Here is a 26,827-nt window from a genome sequence, read left to right on the forward strand (position 1 = left end):
CTGTGTTCCTCTGGGATTGTGGGGATCAGGCTGTGGTGGGCTTATGGCTTCTGTGATGGCCTTGGGAATAGCCAGGGCAGGGTACTAGTTGGCCTTGGGAACAGTCAGGGCAGGGTACTAGTTGGTTTTTCCCTCCTGCCCCAATCTCTCTGTGCTCATTTGAGCCTACGCAGTTGAATTTTTATCACACATTGTAGAACTCCTAAGGTTTTCTTTTTAACTTCATAAATGGCTAAGGAAAATGTGAGTAAGCAGGAAAACCCAAATCTCTAGCTGTCTAATTCATGGCCACCCAATATGCTTAGCGCCTGAGAAACACATGCATTATCCTTGTCAAAACCATACAGTGAAACCTAAGGCAAAACAACTTTTCTGTATTAATGACTCATCTTGTACTTGCTTCTTTCTTTTTTTTTAAACATCATTCTTCAAGCCTGAAGTACAAAACCATAATTAGTACACAGAGCAGATACAGCAACTTCAAAACCAGAAATCAAACAATAAACCCCGAGGCAATGTAACCACATCTTGGTTGTCACTATTGTGTTACAAAGGCAGTAAAGATATACGGAAATGTATGGCTTCATGGGAAGATGAGATAGGAGGCATTTATGAAGGTTAACGCAATTTCTGTGCAAAAATTGAAGGGCTTTATCTGATGGTGGTAACAAACTCCCAGTTTTGTCCTTGTGGCAGGTTAGGTTACTTATCCTGATAGTTTTTTGGGCTGTTGTCTGTAGCAAAGTGAGAGCTAGCAGGTTCCTTCTTCAACTCCTGTATCGTTGAGCTATGCTACCTGTCAGCCTGGGCAAACGTCAGGCCAGAAAACAAGTCTGCTCTCCACCCTCAGCTTTTGTGGAAATGGCTTCTTTTGCAAATGAAAAAGCAAGCTGGAAGAAAGGCACAAATCGTGAATCTTTCTGTTCAGTGTGATGCTGGGTGGTGCTTGTTTGTTCAGCGCAGAGCAGCCTCTTCCGAAGAAGCCCTTGCTTCAGTTTGAGTGGGCTGAGTGCAGGGCAGTGGTTGGTCAGAGTTCATGCAGGACCTGGGTGTGGACATACAAAGGGTTTAGTGACTGCGAGCCAGAATCAGATAATTGGAGAGTATCTCAGGTCTTGCACATGCTAACAAAAAACCCCCAGACCCAAATTGCGAAGTCTCAGCTATTCCAGAGAACTGTGTTTTATGCAACACACAAATACGGTTGAACTGGTATGCCAGTGTTGTGGTATTTTATATTTGAGCATCTTTCCCATCCATTTCTGTATGTGAAACTATGAACAATGCTGGCAGAAGATACTTCAATAAAGTTATTTGCATGTCACTGTACCAATGGCCTCAAAGAAACGCACTTTGTCACTGCCACAGTGACTGCCTGATATTTGGGGTGGACCTCGTGTGATGGCCCTCTGCCCGCATGCGAGCATCAGCACGTACAAAGCCTTTAAGTGAAACCCACCCCAGACACAGTCGTCCCCCTGTACTTTGGTGCAAAAGGAGCCAGTTGTGTTGCACAGGCAGGGAGTGGAAATCTAGCTCTGCCCCTTCAAGGAGCTCTGAAAAAGGAATGAGTGGAGGTGAGAATAAAGGCAAATGGGTTACCAGGGCAGTAGTAAAATATGATTGCAAAACCTGGCCCTGATGTGTAACCCGGAAGAAGGAAACTGTATTAATAACTCTGAGGCACAATGGAAGCGAAGAATAGTGTAAACCACTCTGCTGTTCCCTCGATAAATATCTTGTATTTTCTTACTGAGATTATTTTCTGGGTGCAAACCTATAGGAGAGGAGTTAGAGATACTCTATGAGATGCCCTGTGCCACAAGCCTTCTGTCCTCTCCCCAGACCCGGTATTACTTACATTCTTCTAAGCAGCTGTAGATGAATACTATGGTGTTTACCCTTGGAGAACGTGTTATCTGCAATAATCTGGGTAAAGCAACAACGCTTCAAAACAAAGATAAAACATAAAGATATTTTTCCACCTGTGACCTATTATTCCCCTCTATATTTATTATCCTGTATTTTGACCAGGTAGTTTGCAATGTCTTATCAGAAGAAGGGAGAAGACAATTATAGGTTGAATTGAGGTTTTCTGAACTGAAAACTGATGCCTAGCATCTCTTTTTATTATTTTTTTTTTTCCCACGAGAACCTCTCACTCTGTGGTTGCTTGAGGAAGTTGACTTAAGCAATTTAAAATGTAGTCGTGGCTTATAGAGAAAAAGACGCTGGCCGTTAACACAAAAATATATGCCTAAATATGCTAACAGGTGCAAGAGCTGTCTAATCACATGATGCCGACAGGAAACCTATTAACCATAGTGTTTGGGTTAAAGACAGGTCATGATGATCACTAAATAAAGAAATTCAATTTTTTTTACTGTATCCTTTTTCTACCCACCCCCCCCCACCCCCCCACCCCCCCCCATTTTTTCCTGCTACTGCCCTTGCTTACAGCTGGAAGTTAAAGTTTTCTATGTTCTAGAGTTAATATGAAAGGTTGTGACACTGACTTTAATCAGTGACAGTCATAGCTGTACTGGGAACAGAAATAGAGGTGTGAGGTTAAGCAGATGTCAACATTCATTATGAACTTCTGTGCTCTTTCAGGTCACAGCTCTCAAATACTTTCTGAAACTGCTGAAACAAAGCTCCTGAAAACGTACTGTGAAAAATCTGAAGTTGTCCAAGTTATTGCTGAGATTGCCTTTGGCTCTAGAAGCTTTATGTAAGGTACCGTTTGGGTTTGCTTCTTGAAGGCTAGGAATTTGCTTCTTCGTTGTAAGGAAAACACATACATGCACATCTTTGGAGTAGATCTCATCTTTAATGAGGATGGTGCTTCTTCTATACTACCTATTCTACCAGGTCCATAGTCTCAGCCCATCTCAAAGCTCTCAAGCAGCTGGGTAAAAACCTGTCTGCTTTCTGATCACAGATTTCTGTAGTCAGGGGAACCCTGGTGATTCACCCTTAGCTGTGACCTAAAGCATTTCTCACCCTTGATTTTGATGTGTTTGTTGGTTGAATGTTCAATGTGAAAGTTACCGTTTTGCTCTCATGGATTTTTTTGGGGGGTGGGTTGTTTATCATTGTTCGATGATGGAGCATGTTACTGCATAGTGATGTTTCTGTTTGGAAGCAATAAATCTCAAACGGCGTTCTCCAGCATCTGTCCTTCACATGGTAGGAAGCACATCTGCCTATCTACAGCAAAGACAGTGCTTCTCAGAGCTTAGGTTGGCTGCGCCTGTGTAGCAGGGCTAGTATTTCAGTAGCAGACAAGATACAGGTCATTTTGCCCTGTATCAGGACAGACAGAAATGGAAAAAGATAAGTGAATCATCCTGTTAGAAGGCTTCTCACTGTGCTCATCTTCCCTTGTCCCCTGCAGGACAAGGTGACATGAAGAGCACGATTTGCCTTTTGCCATGGTGGGATGACTTCATCCCTGTTTGGTCTCTGCCTGCTAATGGCTAAACTGGCCTATAGTGTATCCTCGGATCTTGATATCTAGAACTGCATTGCAGTTCAAATGTATTGCTTAGTCAGTTTGTGCTACTGACCACACCTTTGAAACTCTATGGCAAATAGAAGTTGCTAGGTGTTTCCATTAGAATTGCAGCTGTCCTACTCCTTTCAGTATCACAGTGGAAAAATCGGTGGTGAGGTAGAATAAGGTAGAAAATATGAAAGCTGGAGGTAAGTGCCAAATCTATAGATTTTCATGCTTCTACCTGATGCTGCTTCTTTGCAGGGTGGGAGCATGTGAACAGCAGTTCTGTAATGTTCCATAGATCTGACAATCTTTCATTATAAACTATTTCCCTTGGTGCAAGAACCCAAGGACAGAAACACTGTAGTATGAGCGCCTAACCTCTGTTCATACACTAAAAGATTTTCCACTTTAAACTGTCATACATGGATTTTCAAACTGCAAGTGTCTAACATTGTTGGTAAGGAGTGATGATCTAGTGATTAAGGGTTTAAGATGCGTCTATAGACAAATCTGCATTTGTCTAACACAAAGAATCGTAGAATGGTTTGGGTTGGAAGGGACTTAAATCTCACAGGCAGGGACATCTTCCACTAGACCAGGTTGCTCCAAGCCCCATCCAACCTGGATTTGAACACTGCGAGGGATGGAGCATTCCTGACTTCCTTGGACAGCTTGTTCCAGGGTCTCACCACCCTCACAGTAAAGAATTTCTTCCTTATATCTTCCATAGAAGCACTATGCTAATATAGAAAAGTCAATATAAATGGTGAACGGCTGATAATGTATTTGGCCTCCTGGAAGAGGGAAGGTATTTTGTTACAAGGTGAACAATACAGCTTGGTTAAGCAACATGTGTGAACCAAGAGGCCTGGGACAGGTGATCTTGTAGGTGTATGAGATAGCCAGTAAGCCTGAATGTGGGCATCTGCGTAGGCATGAATCTAGTTCATCTGGTTCACTGCATGTGAATAAGGATTGAGACATGACTACTAAAAGCAACAGATGTATCATAAGATACTAAAGCCAAGTATGAAAAGCATTTGAACATTGCTATGGTTTTGTTGACACAAGGAAAATACCTTTTTGCTCTACTGAACCCATGCTATTCCACAATTTTTTCATTTCTTGTTTCCAAACACATAGCCCATCTGATGGAAGGTCAGTATTTTAGACAACTGGGAATTATTACATAGGTAAAGAGACAGACCACTCTGAAACACCTGACTTGGAAAGATGTAACAGGGTTTGCTTGTAAACTGGAATCTGGGTGTGGTTCTCCCATCCATGCTTCTTTTGTGTTTAAAGCAACAGCAGGTTACATAGGTATTCGCCTATGTCCTGTAGATATGCACAATAAAAACAATTCGAGAGGTATTTTTCTTATTCCACCCTGACAGCTGTATTTGGGAGAAGAGTTTAACAACGTGCTCTTCAAGTTCATGGCCTTTAAATGCTCACTGTGAATACTGAAGTTGAAAGAACATTTGTATGCTTTAAAAGGAGAAATATTACATAAAGCATTTCAGTCCCTAGCTACTTTGTCGTATTCAGCAATGACCCATGCTTATTTTCACTTTACTTCCAGACAAACTAAGGCAAAAGAGTCTGTGTAATTTCCTTTCTGAGCTACCTTGGAGTTTTATGCTAGTGTAAGGGATAAATTTCAGTCTTGTAAAGAGAAGTCTGTTTTACATCTTATTTAAGTTTGTATTTTAGCTGTGAACTAAATGTAAAAAAAATACTTGAATGATTCTCTGACTAGATCTGAATAATTCTTGGCTTGAGTTTTTTTCTATGCTTAAGGCAAAGCAGATATGATCACTGACAAAGTCTCTGCAATGGTTTGACAACATACTTACAGAAAAACATTGCATATGAAGACATTCTAGGATCAGTAAAGGAAAGAAGAATAACTAGATTAACTGAAGTGGTTTGTAGCATTGAAACACTTTGTAAGATATGAGAATCCCCAGTGGGCATAGGAATGAATGAGATCACTCTCAGGCATGGTCCCTTCCCATTCCAAGCAAACCATGGTTAGTCTGTGAACTGAAGCCTGAAAAATCTTGAACGGGACCAGAAACACAGGAGGTGAATAATTCATCCTTGCCAACTCTCCTAAATTTATAAGTTGAAGTTAATGTTCATACTTGATAGAAAGAATAGAGTTTTAAAGTTGGGCTAGTATGTCTCAGCTCTGCCTTGAAGCTTATTTTTTCACAGGATACATAGGAGAGAGTTGATTTGCGGGGTGTAAAGGAGATAGAGGAATAGCTCTGGCAATGCTTTTACATCCTTTTGTCCCCTAGTAACAAGGTTATGTAGATGACCTAATGAATAAAACCAGAAACAATTTACGGAAACAAGATGCCCACAAATTCAACACAGGACAGGCATACCTTTGACAGTGAACTGTGACTGATGTTTGAGCCTGGGCGGTATGATCGCTTTTGGCAAAGAGTTCATGTTGAGCAAAGATGTGAAGAACTTAGATGGAAACCTCCTTACTGGACAGGAAGCCATGTGAAAGTGGGCAATATTTTCCAGCTTGCTTATTTGCCAATAGATGTTAAACCATGTAACAGTTATCACCTGTCCAGCAGTTTCTTAGCAATGTTAGAAGTTTGCTTAGTCTTTTTCCTTCTCAGCCTCTTTCGAAACCAAATGGGCAAAATTAGCAACAAATTAGCTAGTCCAAAGATCTTTCATCTTTTTTCCTCATGACTGTATGTGTTTTACTGGGTTTTATTGTGTCTTTGTGCATACCACCAAGATCAAAGGCAGGCCCTTCCTCAGGGCTGTTCAGTTTGAGTAGCCCTGCGTAGAGCCCATCTACCTCTTATCATTGCCAGTAGAGTGAACCAGGGGAAAGGATGGTATTCAGAGAGTAAAGTTTGGGAAAGGCTTTTTTTATGAATACTGTGTCCAGAATGCATACAGAGTCTTCTCTTGAGAAGACAGCTCTTTCCACTTAAGTCTAGAAGGGAGGGATTTTTCTAGTTTATAGCTTATTTTTGGTAATTGCTGTTCATTATACAGGTAAAAAAAGGAATATACTAGAAACTGTGACTCCTAACCTCTCTGGCAGTTGAGCATTCTAAGGGATGATTGTGCTTCTGGCAACAGGTTAAGCCAGATGTTCAGGAGCAGCTGCTATCAGCCTGTTTGCAAAGTTAGTTTTTCACGTTATGATGGTATGATTCTTGACATCTTTCTAGGGTAAGAGGGCGTAAAATTGTAAGTTACACCGAATACAAGATGCAACAATATGCCATGATGATAGAAATGTGCATCAGTAGTGTTGAATGGAGAATCGTAAAAATGACTGCAGCTCTGCAGAGGGTAGAAAGATACCTCCTGGGCATCATTAGTCAGTGATTTCTGCTCATCAAAAAGGACCATTAGGAGTGGCATCTGGATCTCTTTCAAACAGTCTAGCTTTGAGTTGTGGGAATATGACCTAGAGGCTTTTCTTCCATCACAGGTGCTCAGAATTCAGGTACTTGGGATTTCTTTGCTAGCAAGTTTTGTGATGAAAGGAAATACAAGGTTACAGTGGAGGGTCACAGGTACTTTACTGCTGGCACACTTGGAGGGAAATGTGTGATAATCTTGGGTCTAACACTTCTTGAACCCTCATGTACTTGTGTAAATCCTCTGACTTTCCTTTATAAACAGCCCAGAAGGCAGTCTGGGGACTGTGGGAGCAGCTGTGGGAGCTCCTGCATTGCTATCACAATGAGGATTTGATGAGTTTCCCGTATATAAGTAGACCATGCAGAGAAATGTTGTGAAGGAGCTTTAGTCCTCTGTTCTCTCTAATGGATTCAGAAGCGAGTTTTAGAAATATTGCTTTATGGATAGTGAAATGCAATGAGTTTTTGTTTTCTTTGCGCTTTATACCATGTTTAAATCATCTGAATGGGATGGGTTTGCATCTGTAAGTATGCTCAAAGGCCATATTGTCTTAATTGTACATTTGCACAGATAATTCTGTCTCTAGACCAGAGTCCATTTGTGTTTTGTCACCCCTGAGAAGGGTAAACAATTCACTCTGCCTAGGAAATCTTTCTTTTTGTGGACTCCATAGGAAAACTGAGTAACACAGAGAAGATATGTATTCACAGTTTTTTACAAATACAAAACAGAAAGTAGAGAAGCTTGACATATTGTGTGGTCTACCTCTAAGTAAACCTGAAACATGCATAAAGCTAAATGATCTTGAATTTAGTTAACTAAATTGTCAGCATTTATATATGCAAAACACTTGATACTTTCAGAAGCCCGATGTTGACAGACTGTTTCATCATGACCAAGACCGATTTCTCACCAAAGAAGTTTCAAATTCCAACACCCAGAACCTCTGGTTTTAAGACCTTGTCTGCACTAAGTCATGACATTTTCATTCGAAGTACCTTCGAAGGAGATCCCAAGTCTCAGCCTTCGGTATTCATGCACATGTTTGCACATGAATGGACTTACATAAACAGGCAGTTGTGTGCTTCATTGCTTCGCTTTTCTTAGGTAAATTTTCTTAGAAAATATGCGTGCTTCTGGGAAGAGCCCATTAAAAACTTCTTATCAGGGCTAAACTGTTTCAGTTTCAGGAATCCTGGGGGGATGATAGAGTTTAACTGTAGTAGTTTGCTGTCCTTCAGATGAATATTGCTAAAGGGCAAGCTGTGTAGTGGGCAGGGGAGGAAGGTAATTTCACCGGTTTATTATTGGAGAAGCATAAAGAAAGTTAAAAAGTTCAGCTGTTTGAACGAGCGCTGCACAGTTGCTTTAATGAAGGAGCATATGGCATGATACTTATGCTGTCTAGATGTTCTTTTCTGCTTACTCATCCCAAAGGGCTTAGTCTGTTATGGGATTTTGGTTATAAGCATAAACATTGTCTAACCGTTCTGAAGATTTTGTCTGTTATCAGATCTGCTGATGTTAATGTTTCCTTTAGGAACTAATGAGAACAACTCAAGAAAAGATTATTTTCATATTGAGGAAAGACTGTAGAGCAAAATATACACACATTATTGTTGTGTGTTTCCCTGGAATAAGTCTGAAGGATGGTTGGGTGAGAATTATGTAACAAAAAGCTCTGAGAATAAATGATATAATATTGTGATGTTCCTTTGTTGTTGTTAAACTATGTTGTTGTGAAACTGCATGAAGTCCTATGTTAAGCTCTACTCTCCAAAACCTGACTTTGGGATGTGTAAACCCTTCTTTAGGTCCAAAATATTGCCTGAAATATATGTCAGGGGTGGAAGACAGCTTTCTTTCCTCCCCTCAATTATAACACATTAAAGTGTATAAACCTACATGTTTCCCGCTGCATAAGTATTCTGCCTTTAAACCCATCCTTTTGGAACTAAAGCAACTGAAGAGAGAGATGGTGCTTTGGGAGTTTCAGTCTATTTTTCTTATATTTTTAAGTGCGTGCCCTTTATGATGCTCGAATGTTTCTTGATAATTTCTCTGCAGGAGATTTTGAAAAATTGGTAGAGTAAACCTTAAATTTATTAAACAGCTGTAGCTCAAAATCCTAGAGCAGTACAGTAGCTCTTATTTCCTGATGGAAACTGGGCCCCTTCTGTTTCAGGAAAGTTTTAAGGTCCCCATCCTACATTTAGATCAGTGAGACAGGCTCCCACGCGGAGATCAGGCTGCACTATGTGAGGACATGGAAGAAAAGAGCAGATGAGATGGGAGGGGTTAAGCATGAAAAATAACCACAACAATAATGTGACCTTTCCTGCTGCTGGGCTGTAGACTATCATTTGTTCTGCTTGTTCAAGCAATGTAGGGTTGTTAGTTTTGAAATGGAATCGAGGCACTGTTACTTAGTTTTGTTTGTCTTTGCTCACTTTGTGCAGCTGAACTTCCTTTAGAAAGATATGGTGATTCCTCCAGAGTATTTAAAAACTGCAAGAATAGCAGCAGGGCCAGGAGATGGTGAAGGACCATGTGCGAGATTAGAGCTCTAGATGAAATTCAGCACTTTATCACCACAGGGGCAGGTCTGTTAGTTTGCTATGAGGAGGGTATGCTAACTGCCCTGGAACTCATTGTGTCCGGGGTGGTCAGTGCATCAGGCTGTAATTTTTGTGTGGTTTAAGTTAATATGATACTCATGGACTTACCCCTGCTGATATTTATTACTATAACTTGAGAGCTTAGCTATTGGTGATCACTTAGCTACAGTGACACAAATGCCGAAGACAAAGTGTCCTGTTAAACAGCGAGAGTGCTATGCCCTTGGGAATGCAAGGGAAAAGGGTTGTCATGAAGCTGTGATGCTTTGTTTCCTAGTTAAAGTCTGCTCTGATCAGCAGACTTGTTGATTATTTTGCATGAAGTGCTGGTTTTGGTGATGCAAGGGAAGATTGGCTGGGCATGAGAAAAGAAGGCTCAGGGGAGACCTTATAGCAGTGTTCTGATACCTAAAGGGGGCCTACAAGAAACCTGGAGAGGGACTTTTAACAGGACATGTAGTGACAGGGCAAATGGGAATGGCTTCAAACTGACAGAGGGGGGACTTAGATGAGATCTTGGGAAGAAGCTCTTCACTATGAGGGAGCCAAGATATTGGCACAGGGTGCCCAGAGAAGTTGTGGCTGTCCTATACCTGACAGTGTTTAAGGCCAGGTTGCATGGGGCTTGAAGCAACCTGGTCTAGTGGAAGGTGTCCCTGCTCATAGCAGGGGGTTGAAACTGGATGATATTTAAGGTCCTTTCCAGCCCAAACCATTATATGATTCTGTGAAGAGGTGACCAGAAATATATTTGAGGATTCATACGTAGTGCTGATGTGACACATTGGTAAGCCAGGAAGAAGTGCACAACAGTAGTGTAAAAGCATCACTGGTGAGCGGTAACTGCTTAGAGAGGCAGAGGCCAATTTAAATGTCTCCTCTATATTGTCATCTTGTGACTAGAATTCCTCTTTCTTGCTTCATATTTTTTCTGTCTACGGGAATTTCTGTATGTCTTCAAGGTTCCATCCTCAGAGGTACTTTGAAAACTGTCAGGGAGAGAAAATCCCTGCCCCAGAGAACTTCAAGTCTAAATGAATCGGTGATGCAAGGAAGAAAGGGGTGCCACCCCTTCCTCCTTCTACACTTCTGTTCCTCCTGTGTGGCTGCAGAGCCTCTTTCTTCCATGGTCAGCAGTCAGGAACGTGCTGCAACCCCGTGCAACCCCTCAGTTTCCAAATGTAGCTCCAAGACTCACAATTGGCACCTTCCAGAGGGTCTGTAGGCATCTGGTGCTAAAATGAGACAAAAGTTACTGTTGGGGGTTGGCTGGCACGGTCTCCATTTCATAGTCCTCCTGCTGAAACTGATGCTCCTGCATCTTGCCCTGGTGCCCTTTGGTGCACCCAGCATGCTCCTGTGGCTGTGGAGGGGGAAGGCAAGACCCCATGGCTTCCTGGGGCATGGCCTTCTAAGAAGCAGTGCAGTGTTGTGGGTGGGTGCTGTGGTTCATTTCTCAACTCTCCCAGTGCTGCCTTTTGGTCATCTCCACCGTGCCCTCCCTCCTTGCCGTGCCAGTGCCTGTCTGGCACGGTGCACAGCTGGGCTGTGCAGCTGGTGTGCCGGGGCAGGATGTGAGGGCAGCCCCCGTGCCAGTGCCCTCGCACAGGGTGGCCTCCGTGGGCTGCCTCCACATCTGCTGGAGGGAGGACGTGTCTGCCCATTCACCGGTTGCGTGTGGCTCGCTGCCCTTGCAGCTGCCCCTGCAGCTGTGGCGCTCTGTCCTGTCTCCCGTGGTCCCCGCGGGAGGAGGAGTGTGCCTGTGGGATGCTCAAGAGATGGGGACTATCTATCCCCTGCTCTGCCGAATGCAGGAGCTGCAGCCCTCAGCACAGAGCGGGCATCCAGTGGGTCAGGGCACAGTCTTCTCTAGAGAAGCAAAATATGCATTGCGCCAAGGACGAGAGAGAATTCAGGAGGTGTAGTGGGATGGTAAATGCTGAGCTTCCTTGCTTTGAGGAGCACCATCATCCTCTTCCATTGCTCATCCTGTATCCCTGACGACTCTAAATGATATTCCATCTTCCACCTTGCTTGAACGCATGTTACCGTGTCACCTGCTTTTCACCCGCACGCTGTAGTTAGTGAGCTTCCCCTTGCAGTGCTCCCAGAGAGATGACTTTACCTCTTTTCGGCAGTTTCTCTTAGGGGAGTATTTGTTAAACACGGTACAGTCTTGAATTAACATCTGACATAAGTGTTGCTGAAAGAAAGTGGATCCCACCTATTGTGCAGCAGGTATAATGGGGCTTTTTAAACAGCACAGTTTGGGAATAACCCAATTCCTTAATGAACTCTCTTTTTCTATGCCAAACCCAAGCCGCTCAGGCGGTTTTATTCTTTTCCCATGTCTGGGAGGCAGTTCAGTGTTTAAAGACTTCAGTAAAGCTACATGTTGATTTTTAATAACACCTGTGTCTTGAGGCTGATTGTGGGGGATCACTGTCTGTCATTAGTCAGTCATCTTGTTTAAGCTTACTAACCAGTTTGTTGTCAAAAATATCTCTGTTTTGGAAGAAATCTGACACCTTTTTGCTCTATTTCTTTAACAGATTAGTTTGCTTTTCCTCTGCTTCTGTGCAAAGGGAGTCTGCACCCTGGAATCAAGCTCCCGTTTGAAATAACTAGCATGTCCCTATGAAGTATTCATGAAAGGATTCGGGCTTTTTGTTTGTTCTTTAATTATTCCTAATTAAACATCAGAGGATCACTTGAGATAGTTGAAAGCTACAGTGCTTTTTCTGCACACAACTCTTCAGATCCATCAGCTCTTAGTTATTTACCTGCCATGGTACTCCTGATGAGTGGCTTGGGTTTGTCTCCTGTGAAAAAGAAGAGAAACAAAAGCACTTCCAAAAGTCTGGTTTCTGTGGGTGGATATAGGCTCTAGCTAATAGTCGTCCCACATCCATCTCCACAGCCAGGCTCCTGCTGACATGCAGGATGCTGCTCCATGATAGATGTCTTTGTTCCAGGAGTGGGAAAGGGCAGGATGCCCCTTCTTTCCCCTAGGAAAGTGCTGAAGGTTAACCAGGTGAAACCCACATAGAAATAGTGTTGGCTCCTGCTGTGGCATGATAAATCTTCACCCCGTCTCCATGGACTGGTTGGGGACAAGGAGACTTAGTGATTGGTACCTCTAATCCCCCATATTCCAAAAACTTTCCATTTGTGATGTTGTAGATGACATGTAAGAGCTAAAAGCTTCTGCCATAGCCTGGTATGTATTGTAGCAGTAGTGCATTTCTCATGTTTGGCTTATGGCTTTAGGAGGGAATGGTAGCCTGGATTTTTGTCTGTGGGTGCATTATGCTTTGTCTGGGAGCCACGGTTTTCCCAGATTTAAACCGCGGCACTGTGCTTGTGCTGTCATCATGCCACAGGCTAAAATAGAGAATCTTGCTCACTCCCCATCCTTGTGGCCTTTTACAGGTATATCCAGCATCTTTAAGACAACTCTGAACCACTCATACATTCATATGAGCCAATCTAGTAATACTGATAGTAACCCTGATGGTAAAGGTAGAGTGCTCTGTGACCTTCTGACTCTCTGCAATGTGATTGTCACTTGTTCCACAGATGGTCTGGGCAGCTACTTTGGGTATTTAGAAGATTAGAAACATGCCTTTCTCTGGTTACTGTTACATACTGTGACTGATACTTTGCTTTCCAAAGCAAGGGTGGGATGGAGGTTTGTATGTGATATTAAGCAGAAAACAATACTTAGATAAATGAATTCAAGCCAAGACTTCTAAGAGATTACGATTTCAAGTTTACTGGAATTGTGTGTGGGCTGACAGTGCTGTTCTTTGTGGCACTGTCCCATAATTGCATGTATTCCCTTGTAAGTCTCTTTGTGTCTCTCTCTATCCCTATTGACTCATGACAAAAAGCTCTGAGGAGCACTGGTGGGTTTGTATTGCAGCCTGGGATGGCTGCGTAATGAATCCCCGAGTGGGAATTTCCATCTGCACTTCTAGTTTCTGTCTCCTGCCTTGGATTATCTCTATATATGTGGCTCACGGTTTAGATGGGCTGGTGAATGAGGAAGGTCCTGGTCTTTACGCAGGTCCTGGTCATGTTTCAGGCTCGGGGAAATAGAGTCCTCCATGCAGGAGCATGGTCAGCACAGCACAAACTCCCTGCTGCCTGCAAACAGGCATTTGCTCACTGGACCATCTTAAGCCACCGATTTGGAACATACAGAACATACTTGTGACCCTTCCTAAGCAGTAAATAAGACTTTGTTTTCATTTAAACTTGTTCACATGTGGAAGGCACTGTGACCCCCTTACATCAATATATAGCTTGAACTCCTGTGAACTACAGGCGATGTTGTAATAAGATGGTTTTCTGCCTTTAAGGTTTAGCAGGAAAATTCTGTAATACTGTATTTTTTTGCTATTACTTGCAAACAGGAAATGAGTAAGCAAAGAAAGACCACTGTAACTGTGGTTTCAGAGGCTGTTCAGCTTGAAACAAAGGGGTTTCTTCACATTCAACCTCATTAGTTTGATTAGTGGGCTTGTAAAATGAAGCATGAAAATGAAACATGACATAGACATGAATCGATTGTAGTAAAATCTACACAGACTGCTGGTTGGAAATGAAAGGATGACAGCCATCTTCTCTGGGTTGTTTGAAAAGTTAAGTTTTCAAAGTAGCTCATTCTTTGGAGCCTGTGAATTATGTTTGTGTAGCTGCTGAGGAGAGACAATGAGAAGTTAAAACATCCGAGTCAGGTGATTTTCAATAGAATAGAAAAATCCAAAGATGTAATGAATTCTCAGCAGAAAGAAATGTTGTGCAGGAGCGTGTTGTGCTTGAGTAGAAATGGATGACAGTCTCCTTGTTTCCATTTGAAACATGGAGAGAATAGTTGGTATTGTTTTCAAAAAGGCCTCCTTGCACCCTGCTGACTTGTGCCTCCAAAGGCACTCTGTCCTATTTCCTCGTTTATTGCAAAAGTACCTGTTTGCTTGGGTCTTGACTGGAGATCCCAAAGGAGAATGGGTTTATTCTTTCAGCATTAGTCACTGGCACGGTGTGGTGCCAGTGCATCAGAGTCTCCCATATCTATCATTAGCTGCACAGCTGCAACATACTGTCTTTAAAACGCAGTTTTGAAGGCCTAGTTTTCTTAACAGAGCTTAGTCCCATAAGCCCGTATCTCTTTGGGTATGGACTGATTTAGTTCTACATGTGTCTCGTTGCCAAAACTAGGCCTGTTCAACTGCAGAGTGTGCTGCATGCGACTGTCCACATCCTTTTCCTTTTGTATCTCACTTTAAACAAAGAATGAACAAATAATTTGAATGTATGTTTTGATGCTGCTGCAATACTACTTTCAAAGATGAGTCACAGTGGTACAGGCAAGATCCCAGAACTCCTTTTGTAACTGTGTGGCCTGCATTTCCAATAAGAGCATCTGGAAAAGGATTTCTAAATGCTGATGGGCGCTGTAGAAAGGCAAGCTGGAGATGTTCACTCAGGAGAACAATTTGGCATCTTGGTGGTGAGGAAAGGGGGGGCATGGCTGGGGGGTGCAGCAAATTGGGGAAGTACCTGGTTGCTCTGAAATCAGCTGTTGTGAGCGAGGGCTGCTGAGCACAAGCGAGGTTGAGTGACCCTAGAATGCTGCTTTTGGTCCTAGCAAGCTGCTGCCATTACAGTTGGCTCACTGGGAAGAGCAGGGTAGGCTATGGCATAGCAGGTGTGCTATGCTCTTGCCCTTTGTGCAGTGAAGCTTGGGGGTCCACTGTGAAAGTGGAAATGACAGTTTTTGGAAAGCTTCCTTTGGCAATTTCCTATTAAGCAGCTTTTGCCATACACGATGTTGCTCTGGATGAATGTTCCATGAATCGTGGGAGTAATGCACTGCCAGGCTTATTTGCCCTCTTATATATTACTATATATAGCGAATGCTCCATCCCTGGCTGTGTTCAATTCCAGGTTGGGCAGAGCCTTGGGTGACATGGTTTAGTGTAAGGTTTCCCTGCCCATGAAAGGGGGTTGGAACTAGATGATCTTAAGGTCCTTTCCAACCCTAACTATTCTATGATTCTATATAGCTGAATTGTGTGTTATCTACATTAAACTTAAGTAGATGGGTTTCATATAAGTGACCTACGTTGGGTCAGCAATGACAGCACATGAAATAAAGAGCTTACGCAGTCGCTGCTTTTCTGGCTTCAAGGTACTCAAGGAACAGCAGCGTCTGCTGGGCAAAGCTGCAGCATGTCCTGCAGCACTCTGGGTGCTCCCACACTGGGGTCAGGAATACCCTGTGGAGGGCAGGGCTTCCTGCCACAGGCTGGAGAAGACCCGTTTTTCTTGGGCTTGCTTGGGAATGGTCACCCCTCAGCAAGTGATTTGTAGTATAGTCTTTGTTGACATATGGGATTTATTTCCTTGGCATGAGTCAGGACATCATTTTGCCTAAAAGAATCAAAACCCTGTTTGAGAGACTTCCATGGAAAGGGGGCACAATGCGTGGAACAGGGAAGAGGAGGAAGGAATATAGGAGTATCCCTTCTACTTTCTTGGAAACATCCTGGCGAATTGCTCAACAGGAGAACTTTCCTGCTCTCCTGAGTTGTGTTGTTTGGGATCCAGTCTCAACATACCCACTGGGGAAAGGATTCTCCTGGTAGGTTTTGAAGAGAACCAATTAGAGTAGGTTTCAGGATACATCTTTTCAGTATGCCCAGCATGGCAGCCTGCTGTTGTGGTTCTTGGATGCTGGGCACAGGCGCTTTTCACCCTGTTTATTATTTTCAGCACAGGTTTGTAGAATTTGTGCACTGAACAGTACAGAAGGAATCCTGGATAAACAAAATCATATTTAGCTAAGTGTGTGTGTGTTTCTAAGACAAAACCTCAGTGCAAACAAACCCTGCCCAGCAGGGACTTGTGTTGCAGAAAGAATGAGAGCACTGTTGACTTGAACGATTCCTGTATTTCCAATGAGCTTAAATGAGTTCCAGATACTTCATTGGTTCCTGGTTCCTCTGCTGGATAAGCATTTTAGTGGGTTTCAATTTTCTTTCCCCCTCCCAAAGATGCTTTCCTCTTGGTTTTGCATGGGAGGGGAAGAAGAACGTCTAAGAGGGGAGCTTGGAGAAGTCACTCTAAATATGAAAGCGCAAGTTAAGTTGTTTATTTGGTACATTAAGATATAATTAATGGTTACAAAAGCCAGGTGTTTGTGCACTTTTCAGAGTGCTTGGGTGGCTTTGCACAGACTATGCTTACTGTGGATGCAGGGAAGGCAGAAAGGGGTGCTAGATAAGAGCAAACCCAGCACACAGTTGTTCAAGGTGTTGCCTGTGATTAAACATAGATTCTGCTGAAGAGAGGTTTTGAGAGGGGAGAGCAGGTTGACCAGAAATTGAAGTCTTCAGTGTTGGTGTTTCCTTTATCTTTGAGATTTCTGTGGTCATCAGACTGGCCCTAAAAGTGGTGACACTGCACACTCAAAATCTGACTAAAGATGAAACAAATTGAACAACCCGTGTTAAAAGTTTTAGATATGCTAAAAACGACAAGCATCTCTTTAGCTGAGGAAGGCATGGGAAAGCTCATCTTGATGTTTGCAGCTGAAATGAAAATAATGGGGCTCAACCTGTTTTCCCAGTCAACTTCCACTGGTTTGCTTTCTGTGAACTCCAGTGTGGTTTGGGGGCTGCAGTTAAGGACAGCACTGTGTTAGCAGAGAGGCGATGGTCACAATTAGTGTTGCTGGCTCTTCCAGGAAAAAAGCCAATAGATGTCATGCAATGTGTCTAAAAATGGATGGTGATGACATTGATTTTATGCTTCATTTGATCCAGTGTAACTCTGTTTTGGTGCTGCTGTGTGGAGGAGGGGATGAATTAAAATTACATGTATCTGTATTGATCTTACGGCTCATCATAGGAGGGCACTTTTGTAGCTTTCCACTTCAAAGTTCATACAACTTCTGCTATAGAATAAAGCCAGGGAGCTGCGTGGCCTTCGGTCTGGGTTTTTGGCAGTCGTGGGTAGCTTTTCATTTGTGCTTTTCTCTTCCATCTCAGACGTGGCCTTTACCAACATCTTGAGAAACGGACAGCAAGGCTTTAAAGCTGCTGGACTTTTTCACTAGAGAAATCAGTTGTGTAAACAGTTGTAACTGGGAAGATGCATCCCTGTTGTATTCAGAAAGAGCTTCCCTATATAAAACTCTGCTGAAGTGGCTTTGTGATCACTCTTTCTGGTGGACATGAGTGGGTTTTAGTTTGCCTGCAGGAGTGTTAACCTTTGAGTTTTCTGTCTTACGGGTATAATTGGGCAGAGATCCCTGCAGGTCACTCTCCTTTGGGGCACCCTGGTGTTCTCCTAGTTCTGAACAGCCAAGCTCTTGTGTGAATGGGTGCATACGGCTTGCCCAGGGATGAAAATACCAAGGGATAAGCTTGTGGTCAGAAGTAGCACCCTAAGTGAGCTTGTTGGTGTCTGTCAAGCACAAAGCAGCATCTGGAAGTGCTTTAAGAACTGTATGCAGCTCTATCTCAGGCTTAATTTTTGTCCGGAACACGCAATTATTTGTACAGGGAGAAGTTTTGGGGAACAGCAAATTTGGATTCCCCTCCCGCTAGTGTTAGCTCTATGGTGCTGATATGACTACAAGAGCAAGCCCATACTGCTCTGCTCCTCTTATGGCTGGGAAATTGTTCTGGCTTTACAAAGCTCAGCCGTCTGGGGAAATTGCTCAACTCTGCTCTCCTTTCCAGAACTGCAGGAGAAACTATATGTACATCTGAAATGTGTTAGGATTTTGCTTGAAGCACAGTGTCAAGGGGATGATGAAAGAGGTACTGTCTGTGAGCCAGCAGAACCTTTTTCATCCATACCCCACCATCACTTGCTTGAGTAGCAAATGGAAACAGACATCTATTAGCTGAGGAAAAGGCCAGGAATGAAGACTAGGCAATAAAGGTTGCTTGATGCAGCCAAGAAGCGTGTTCGGCTGTTGAGACACTAGAGGATTTTTTGTGTTTGATGGATGAACAAGCTGTAGTTTCTCTAGGACCCACGGTCCTTCTGGAACTACATGCTAGAGGGTGACACCAGTGTGCCTGGAGGAGGCAATGCTTGAGATGGGTGTCTTCTGCACAAGAGACAGCTGTTTGTTTGCCTTTGCCAGTGCCATGCGCGGACAGAGTTTCAGTCGCAGGAGCTGTTGGTATAATGCTGCTTCTTGCAAAATCCAGTCAGTGCCCATCCTTCAAAGACCAACAGGTAGAACTCAACTCATTAGCTTAAAAATCATATCATTAAATTATCACTGGGGGTTTCACTCATGTTTACTGGTGCAGTTGCCTTTGAGGATCTCACTTGCCGGCTTTGCCTGTAATTCCAAGGTCTAAAAACGTACCTTTCAAGTAGGGGGTTTGAGGAGTTGCTTATTCTTCTTGTAATGAAGCTAAGGGGAGTTGTATTTCTGAGATGTGCCCCGAGCATAAGCACAGCCACTGTGGTTAAGATGCAGCAGTTTCCACAGCAGATGAGAGTGCAGGAGGGGGGGGATGCAGCTGCTGTTGCCTCCAGCTGCCTGTTGCTGTCCAGTGTCAAAGGCATAGGAACTGGTGCCGACTGGCTTTCAGGTTGTCTTTGTAAGCCAGGTTCATGCATGTGCTTCTGTTCCCTGGTGAGGCATCTTAACCACATTACGGAGAGGCGTGGCTGAGGAGAATTAAGTAACTCCTTGATTACAGGAATTGAGGACTTTTTCATGGAAAATGTTCCATGTGAGACCTGTGGCACATCCCAAGCTGCCAGAACTGCAGGCTGGCTTTGAGACAAAAGGAACGGCGGTGGTGCTTCTGAGCTGAGTAGCTAGAAAAGTAGCACTTTTTCATTTGAAGCCACTTTTAATGTGAACACCCCAAAATGGGGTACATACCAACTGCTACAGCCTTCCTGCCATGCTTTTGTAGCTTGAATTGAGCAAGGAAAGCAACAACAGCGAACAGAGTTTGGGCAAGCAGGAATCCAAGCCTGCCTTCCCTGTGGGCATGGGTGAGCTTGGACACAGCCCCAGATAACCAAAAGGCAGCTGTTGTGCTGTGTTTTGGCTTGTGCTAAGGGAGCAGAACTGGGGCTTGCGACAGATTCTTGTTGTCCTAAGAAAATAGAGTTAAGATTATCTTTATTTACAGATGTTGTTTGTTCCTTTCTTGGGAAGCCTGTACTGAGAGTTGGAGGGGAAAGAAAGGAAGAAAATAATTAATACTGCTTATTTCAATGTAGGTGAATATTTCCATTCTCCACTGTAGCTCTTTGATTTATTTATTTATTTATCTGGCATGCCTGTAAATAGCTTTGTAAAGCTCCTGAGGGAGAAGTAACACATGAAACCTTCGCCTAAAATTGGAATAGATGTGTGTTGGAGTTTTCATGTCTCTGCCTACTGTTGCAAGCGTGATGAATCACCCACAGTCCACAGACCTGTGTTGCTTAGGGACTGGTGTCTTGACCAAAATGATAGCTGGACTTCCCTCTAACTTATCTGGGGTTTTCTTTGCAGTTTTATTTAGTAATCGCAATATATACCAGGATATTGAGAATTTCCTACAGTTGGTTGTTGCAATCATTTGTTCAATGATTTGTTCATGACTCTTACCTGCTTGAAATCTGTGCTCTAGAAAAAGCATTGTGTTTATCATTTTAAAGGGACGATAGGACTTGAAAATCAGCCAGAGACTGAGACCAGCCCAAGTTATGAGAGCTTGGCAAAACTGCCTGATTTTTCAGCAGAATGTAATGTGTTGAACAACATAGTTGGGATCGGTGCTGTGCTGTTAGAGATACAAGGTCTGATGCCAAGAAATGGTGCTTCTAGGCAGTGAAAGATGATGTATGCTTAGTTTTAAGCACTTCTGCTGGTCTACTGGGAGAGTGGGAGGGGAAATCAAAGTTTTTAAAAAGCTGTGATAAATTCCTGTTCAGCAGAACGAAACCTGGTTGTTGATATAATTTATGTATTATGTTTCTGGCCAGGGTTTGGGTCTTTGAGATATGTAAATTGCCAGATATGTAAGGGAAAAAACACTAAAATGCACTAAGGTGAGAAACATGGAGCTGTAGACAGGTGAAAAAATATCACTGCTGAAGGCATGACTAGTGTGTTCCTTAAGCAACTTGAACATGGGGGGGCTAGAAGTTCTTCAGCATGAGTGCTAGCAATAAGCTACGGTTGGGTACCCCAAAAAATAATGCCTCACAGCATTGTTTTATATTTAGCAGTTTAGTGATTACAACCTCTAAAAGGCTGAAAGTGGTCTGAACAGGTTAATATCTGCTTAAGAGATGGGCTGGTTGTCTTTTTGTTTTAATCCTCAATTGGATTAGGATCTGACATGCTGAGTTAGTCTTTGTCCAAGTGCCCTGAAGATCAATGGGATGCTTTAAAAAGGAAATTGAGAGGTACACCACTATTCACTCTTCACTGCTGGGTGTTGTGTGACTACTGTTAATTACAACAGATTTAGAAGCAAGCAGTTACTTTCTATGCCTACTGCGCATCCCATGTAGAAAAGGAGGCTATGATAGCCCACTTAATGCAGGTTATTCAGAAGATTCACTTCTCTTGAGCAGCTCAGTGGTATCTTTATGGGCACTGCATGGCTCAAAGGCAGTTATCAGAAGGGTCAAGCACCAACAGCTGCTGCAGAGTCCAGTCTGAATTTAAGTGCATGGTTGGAGATGAATTTCTTAATGTGTCTGTCCTCCTACAGTGTGACCAGTGGTGTTAGTGACAGGACAAGGGGGAAACACCTTTAGGATGAAACAGGGTAGATTTAGATTAGGAAGAAGTCATTTCCTGTGAGGGTGGCAAGATGCTGGCACAGGCTGCCCAGAGAAGGTGAGCTTTGAGCAACCTGGTCTAGTGGAAGGTGTTGGAACCAGATGATCACTAAAGTGCCTTCCAACCCAAATCATCCTGTGATTCTATAGGCAAAAGCGGTAATTCCTGTAGAGAAAAGGATTGGCATGTTTAGCAACAGTATTGGGATAAAGTGATGGGGGTGCAAAGCAGAGGTTTAAATAGGGAAAGCCCATGGGCTTGGGGATTGCCAGAATAGGATGGGTTTATGGCACAGGAACTGAAGTAGGGAACTGCAGCAATTCAGCCTCTAAAATGTAATTTTGTCCATTTTTTTTCTTTTAAGGGTAACATGCAAGAAGCACCCGCAACTCCTCAGACAGAAACACGCTTTGGAAACGGAATCAGCAGTCTGGACCACAGGAGGTGTTTCAGAAGGGTGGCCTGCAGGGCATTAATTCTCCACTTGAGGAAAGCTGGGTAAACTCTTCAAAAAGCTTGGTGGTACTTCCCAGCTCTCAAACACAGGTAACTTTTGTTCATGCTTTCATTCTTCAAAGATCAATGCAAACCTTTATTTTCTATAAATAATTTAATAAATACTTTTGTTTTACAATGATACAACAAATAACAAATTCATAGCAAACGAGTCACAATTTAGGATCAGTATACTTTAATAAGGTATCAGTGTCAAAATACATTTCCTTATCAAGTTAAAGTTCCCATACAGTTATAATATTGTCAATAAGAATTCAGCAATATAGATTATGAAATAATTATGATAAAAAGTATGATTAATATTAAGACTTGGAATATTTTTTCAGAGTGTTCTAGTAAACTGTTAGGGTATAACATTTTTAATGCTGAAACTACACAAATAAGAAACAGAAGAGCGGGATTCAAGTGTCTTTAATCCTTGAAGCATTAAGTCCTTGCCACTACAACTTTGTCAAAGCTGGCTTGCCAATTTTAATCAGGTTTTGATGCTTACATTCCACATGCTAATAACTTCACTTTAGGAGCAGATTATTTTTGGTAATAAACTCTCAAAACATTGCCTACAATAAGGACTACCAGATTTTTTATATTATGTACCAATAGCAAAAGATTTTAAGCTTAAGTGTGTGTGGTTAAGACTTGCTTAACCCAGTGAACTCTGAAGTGCTCTATGAACCCAAGGCTCCCTCTCTGCAAGTGTCAGTGCATGATATAAAGCAATTTTATAAACCAGGCTTCTGCGCAATCAGAAGTCTCAAAAGAATACATCTTTGTTCTACAGTTCTAGGCCAGATTTTTACCTTTTGCACATTGCCACTGCTCCATTTTCTTTGAAGCTACAATGATTTATACCAGTGGAGGAAACAAGATGGTATATGCCAACATAGATTTAGGTCTGTAGGTCTGTAGATCTAGTCAGAACTGCTCACCTGCCTTATACTACTTCAGTGTTTTTGCTGTTAAAATATGTTGTAATTCAAACTTCAAATTTCCTTTGCCTTTGAATGCATTCAAAGCCTTAATTTTTTTTTTAATACATGTGTAACAACAAATGGTAGTTGGAAAAGAGCTCCGAAATGTCTGGCTACCTTTTAATGACATTTCAACTACTGATTAATGTAAGGCAAGTAAAAATGATACAAACCTGCCTGCCAGCTATTCATCTCGCTATACAATCCTTAATTCTTTTTGTCTATTTATACTGAGTTAGCCTAATAGCCTGGGAAATATTACTTAGTTTTAATGATTCAATACTGCAATTATATTGTTAGCTAGCATATAAGATGGTAAGAAGTGTAACATTAATCAGAGGTGTTAGTACTGGCCGCCAGTCAGATTCCTGAAATATCAGCAACACCCTAACAAATACTACTAGTTTTATCAGAAACAGCTCTTAAAGTGTCCTAGATATAGCAAAAGTACCAAGAGATGATCAACAACTGACCCAGAGAGAAATTAAAAAGAAAAGGAAACAACAAAGAACAAAGCCAAAAACCAAACCCCAAACAAATGAAATCACAGGTCTAAATCCTCCACTGGGGTAAATCTGTAGGACTCCCTTGGCTGTAGAGCTAAGCCAGGTTAAGGCAGCTGAGAATGTGGCTTGCTTCTGAGGAAAAAAAGCTTACAACGTGCAACTTTCACAGATACCCACAAACATTGCAGTTCTCCATTCACATTTCTTCCAACAAAAAGTATAAAAATGAAAGGAAAGGGGAGAAGGCAGAAGGCTGGGATTTTTCCTTAGTATGCTTTTCCAAAAGTTAAAGTTACAATACAATAAATGCTGGAAAACAGAAAGACTCAGAAGATTTCAATTTGGCAGATCAACAAAAAGCTGTGGTCTGAGATCAAATTTGTTTCATTCATCTTTGGCAATAAAAAGAAATCTTTGCACTACTGCAGCCAAAGTACATCACAGGATGAGGCATTTATACCACAGCTTTTCATTAGCATGAAATTTGCAGAAAATTTCAGCATATAAATTACAGGTAATGAGACAAGGGGAAGGTAATCAAACTCTAAACAACACTTTAATTGCAGTAGAGAAAAATACAGTAGATGTATTTCTTTAATATGAATAATACAGTGAGTAACTTCAAAAGGCCACTATTTGGTAACGTGGACAGGTTCAATATCTAAGTAAAATCCTGTAAAAGTGTATTTGTATTAGAAATTGTCTACTTGCAAAAATATATTTAAAAACTGAAGCTGTTTTGAACAGTATAGGCCAAGGAATATTGCAGGATCGCTCAGGTTGCCTGGTCCAGCGCTCTGAGCAGTTCACTGCCCTGCAGAAGCGTAGAGCTGCCCAAAACAGGGACGTTCACCTCACAGTCATATCTTGTCAACTCGGGCAACAAGTAGGGTTCAAAGGAAGGCCCCAGCAGGCGACTGGTCATACCTGGAAGAGATTAGAGAAGTAAGGCATGGTGCTGAGACTATTTCCTCTCATCCTTCTTCTGTTTATACGAGTTCTCATTTCATTTTGTTTATATATCAATATGCCTCAAACCACCAGCAGGTAGAGGTTTCAGAGCAAACCTATGCATGGCTCTGACTTAAACTGTTGCAAGCATGTCACACGGACATGTGCAGGTTTTAACTTCTACCCCCAATTTACATGGTTCTGAGAAAAATTATATTGGTGCAGATGAGGAAAGCTGTGGTAAAGACACAGTTTATAAATTGACACTCACTCCCCTTATATATTAAAAGGGACATGTATGTATGTCCCCTTTAACTACTTATTTTAACTTTTACAATGCTTTCAAGACTGTAATCTACAAACTCCTGTTTCAATGCTGCAGTGAAGTTGTTCAGTACAGTTTAATCAATTGTATCACAAGACAAGAATATGGATGGAGGATGACTCAACCTTGAAGGTAAAAAGTTAAGTTTAACTGAAATGAAGTGCAAAAATGTCTTTTCCTCATATAACAAATGTAATCACTAAAGTTTCACACTAAACGACAGAACTATTTTCTCATGCTATGAAATAATATTTTTGGTTCTTAATTTATCAGCCTCCTCTAAGTGTATTTTTCCATTAAATCAGCACTAGAACTAAGTACTAACATTTTCCAACTTCTGTATTTGACAGCTCTTACCTGACACTTTATGAGCTGCCTGGACAGCATAGTCCTGACAATGGGAACTGTAAAATGGAGGGGGAAATGCTCCTGCTTTCAAATTCTCTCCAGGACTGCCACAGGTTGGTTGCTGCTGCTGTTGTTGCTGCTGCTGCAGTTGATTCATTGGTTGGCTCAGGCCCCTCGAATTACAGACAAATTCATCTGATTTACACAATAGGGGGGAAAGAAAAAAGTTAAGCCAGTGTAATAATAGATAATACTAATACAGAGTAAAGTGATCGTTGCTGTGATGGTCACACAGTGTGGGCATACCTACAGCTTCTCACAAAAGAAGTTCACAAACAGCACTAGCTGTACAACTGCGTAATAGATCTACTATACAAGATATGCTTGCATAAGGTAACGCAATGTTGTAGAGAGAAATTATCAGTTTTAGCTCTGAGATGTCTGCATCTCCGATCAGTATGAAGCCAGCCCATCTCCATTAATCGTATCTCTTACATCCAAAGCAAAGATGGGAATATACATGAAACCATCTACCTGGTATTTATCGAATGTACCTTAAGTTATTCAACTCTTAGCAATACAACTTAATCTTTAATTTTAGCTTAATGTAATATTTACAGCGCTTATTTACATTTCCTTTTGAAAGAGCTTAATTTCCTATTCAACTTGTCTTAAAATTGTGTTTCAATACTTAACATTGCGAAACCACTTTCTTTTGTCTTACCGGTAAGAACACTTGTGCTGAGAGATTTCTTTTCTGTAACCAAGGAACAGTTTTCCCCTTTGAGAAATTTCATTCTCTTCCACATTAGGTGAGATGAATTAATGACAGATGGATCTCCCTAGAAGGTGAAGAAAAGCAAACCAAATAATCAACACCGATGACCATGGTGAGTCCAAAGTTATGAAGGGGATGTATTTCTTATTACCCCACTCAGCTGTTGTAATGCTTGTTCTTCATAATCCAGTTGCCGCTTCAATTTCAAACTGTTAGCCAGAGCAATTCTTGCTGGGTTTACATCTATGCCACGCTGCCCAAAAGCATCCAAAGGCCTGTGGAGTAAAGATGTCTGGGTGAGTGAGCAGGGAGGAAAATCTATACTATCTTGTTCATTTCTACAAATTCTTTCATTTAAAGACATTTAAGGTGTCTTTTGACACATGGGAGTGGACGGACCTCAAATCCCAAATGTTTTTACTTCCTTTTGTTAGTCATCCTACAAGCTTTGGAAACTTTTGGGATCAAGGACTAATGAAAGTCTAACATAAACAGCCCCTAGGGATCTCCAGGCAGACATAAAGATGCTGTGGAAAAGAAAGTCACATGATTTTTAAGGCGAGGATTTTGAGAGCCACACCTGTCCCCTTGCTTTACATACTAAATACAAACATGTAGGTTGCTGTTTGGGGACAAACCCTCTCTTTACAGATGCATATTCAGATACCGGTATTTCTGCCAACAAGAAATCCCAGCATGCAAACTAGGCAAACTGCACAGCTTCACGTTTTAAAATGATGACTTCCATTTGACATACTTCCTGCCTGTTTCAACACTGAGGACCCAAGAGCTACAGAGAAACTACCAGCTATCATAGGAAGCTTCTAGGACTGTGGCCTCTGATCTACATCTCATGTACTGTTCAACTCCGTAAGAAAGTGAACAAGGTAAGGAAGGGCTGTCGAAAAAAGCCTGTAATTTTAAATCTTAGTTTTAATTCTTAGTTATTCCATATACCAACACTAAGTGTACTGTCATCTCTCCCTCTCCCCTATTTTCTGTTGTGCAAAAAAAATTAGGCAAGGTAAGAAAGTATGCATGAGTCGCAGCTTACTGCTGGCCCAG

The 26,827-nt window shown here is 42.1% G+C and overlaps 1 protein-coding gene and 1 long non-coding RNA gene across 10 annotated transcripts in view; one reads left to right on the forward strand and one right to left on the reverse strand.

The window, feature by feature from the left end:
* Window positions 1-26,827, forward strand: part of LOC136014628 (uncharacterized) — a 66,280-nt gene that overhangs the window by 14,211 nt on the left and 25,242 nt on the right. For 6 of the 7 annotated variants that reach the window (XR_010612807.1, XR_010612809.1, XR_010612813.1 and 3 more), the window contains exons 2-5: window positions 21,732-21,913; window positions 24,987-25,097; window positions 25,797-25,874; window positions 26,414-26,649. This is a non-coding gene — a long non-coding RNA (uncharacterized LOC136014628). Of the gene's footprint in view, window positions 1-2,613; window positions 2,737-21,731; window positions 21,914-24,986; window positions 25,098-25,796; window positions 25,875-26,413; window positions 26,650-26,827 lie in introns of all 7 variants that reach the window. The other variant, XR_010612808.1, reaches the window with a different exon arrangement.
* Window positions 23,898-26,827, reverse strand: part of EPAS1 (endothelial PAS domain protein 1) — a 112,506-nt gene continuing 109,576 nt past the window's right edge. For all 3 annotated transcript variants that reach the window (XM_065679483.1, XM_065679484.1, XM_065679482.1), the window contains exons 13-16: window positions 25,914-26,037; window positions 25,709-25,826; window positions 24,994-25,179; window positions 23,898-24,287 (exon numbers count right to left, since the gene is read on the reverse strand). In XM_065679483.1, coding sequence (XP_065535555.1) covers window positions 24,136-24,287; window positions 24,994-25,179; window positions 25,709-25,826; window positions 25,914-26,037 — 580 coding nt within the window. In that variant the 3' untranslated portion in view covers window positions 23,898-24,135. The remainder of the gene's footprint in view (window positions 24,288-24,993; window positions 25,180-25,708; window positions 25,827-25,913; window positions 26,038-26,827) is intronic.

Source organism: Lathamus discolor, chromosome 5 (genome assembly GCF_037157495.1).
Source record: "Lathamus discolor isolate bLatDis1 chromosome 5, bLatDis1.hap1, whole genome shotgun sequence".
In the NCBI taxonomy this organism is placed as follows: domain Eukaryota; kingdom Metazoa; phylum Chordata; class Aves; order Psittaciformes; family Psittacidae; genus Lathamus; species Lathamus discolor.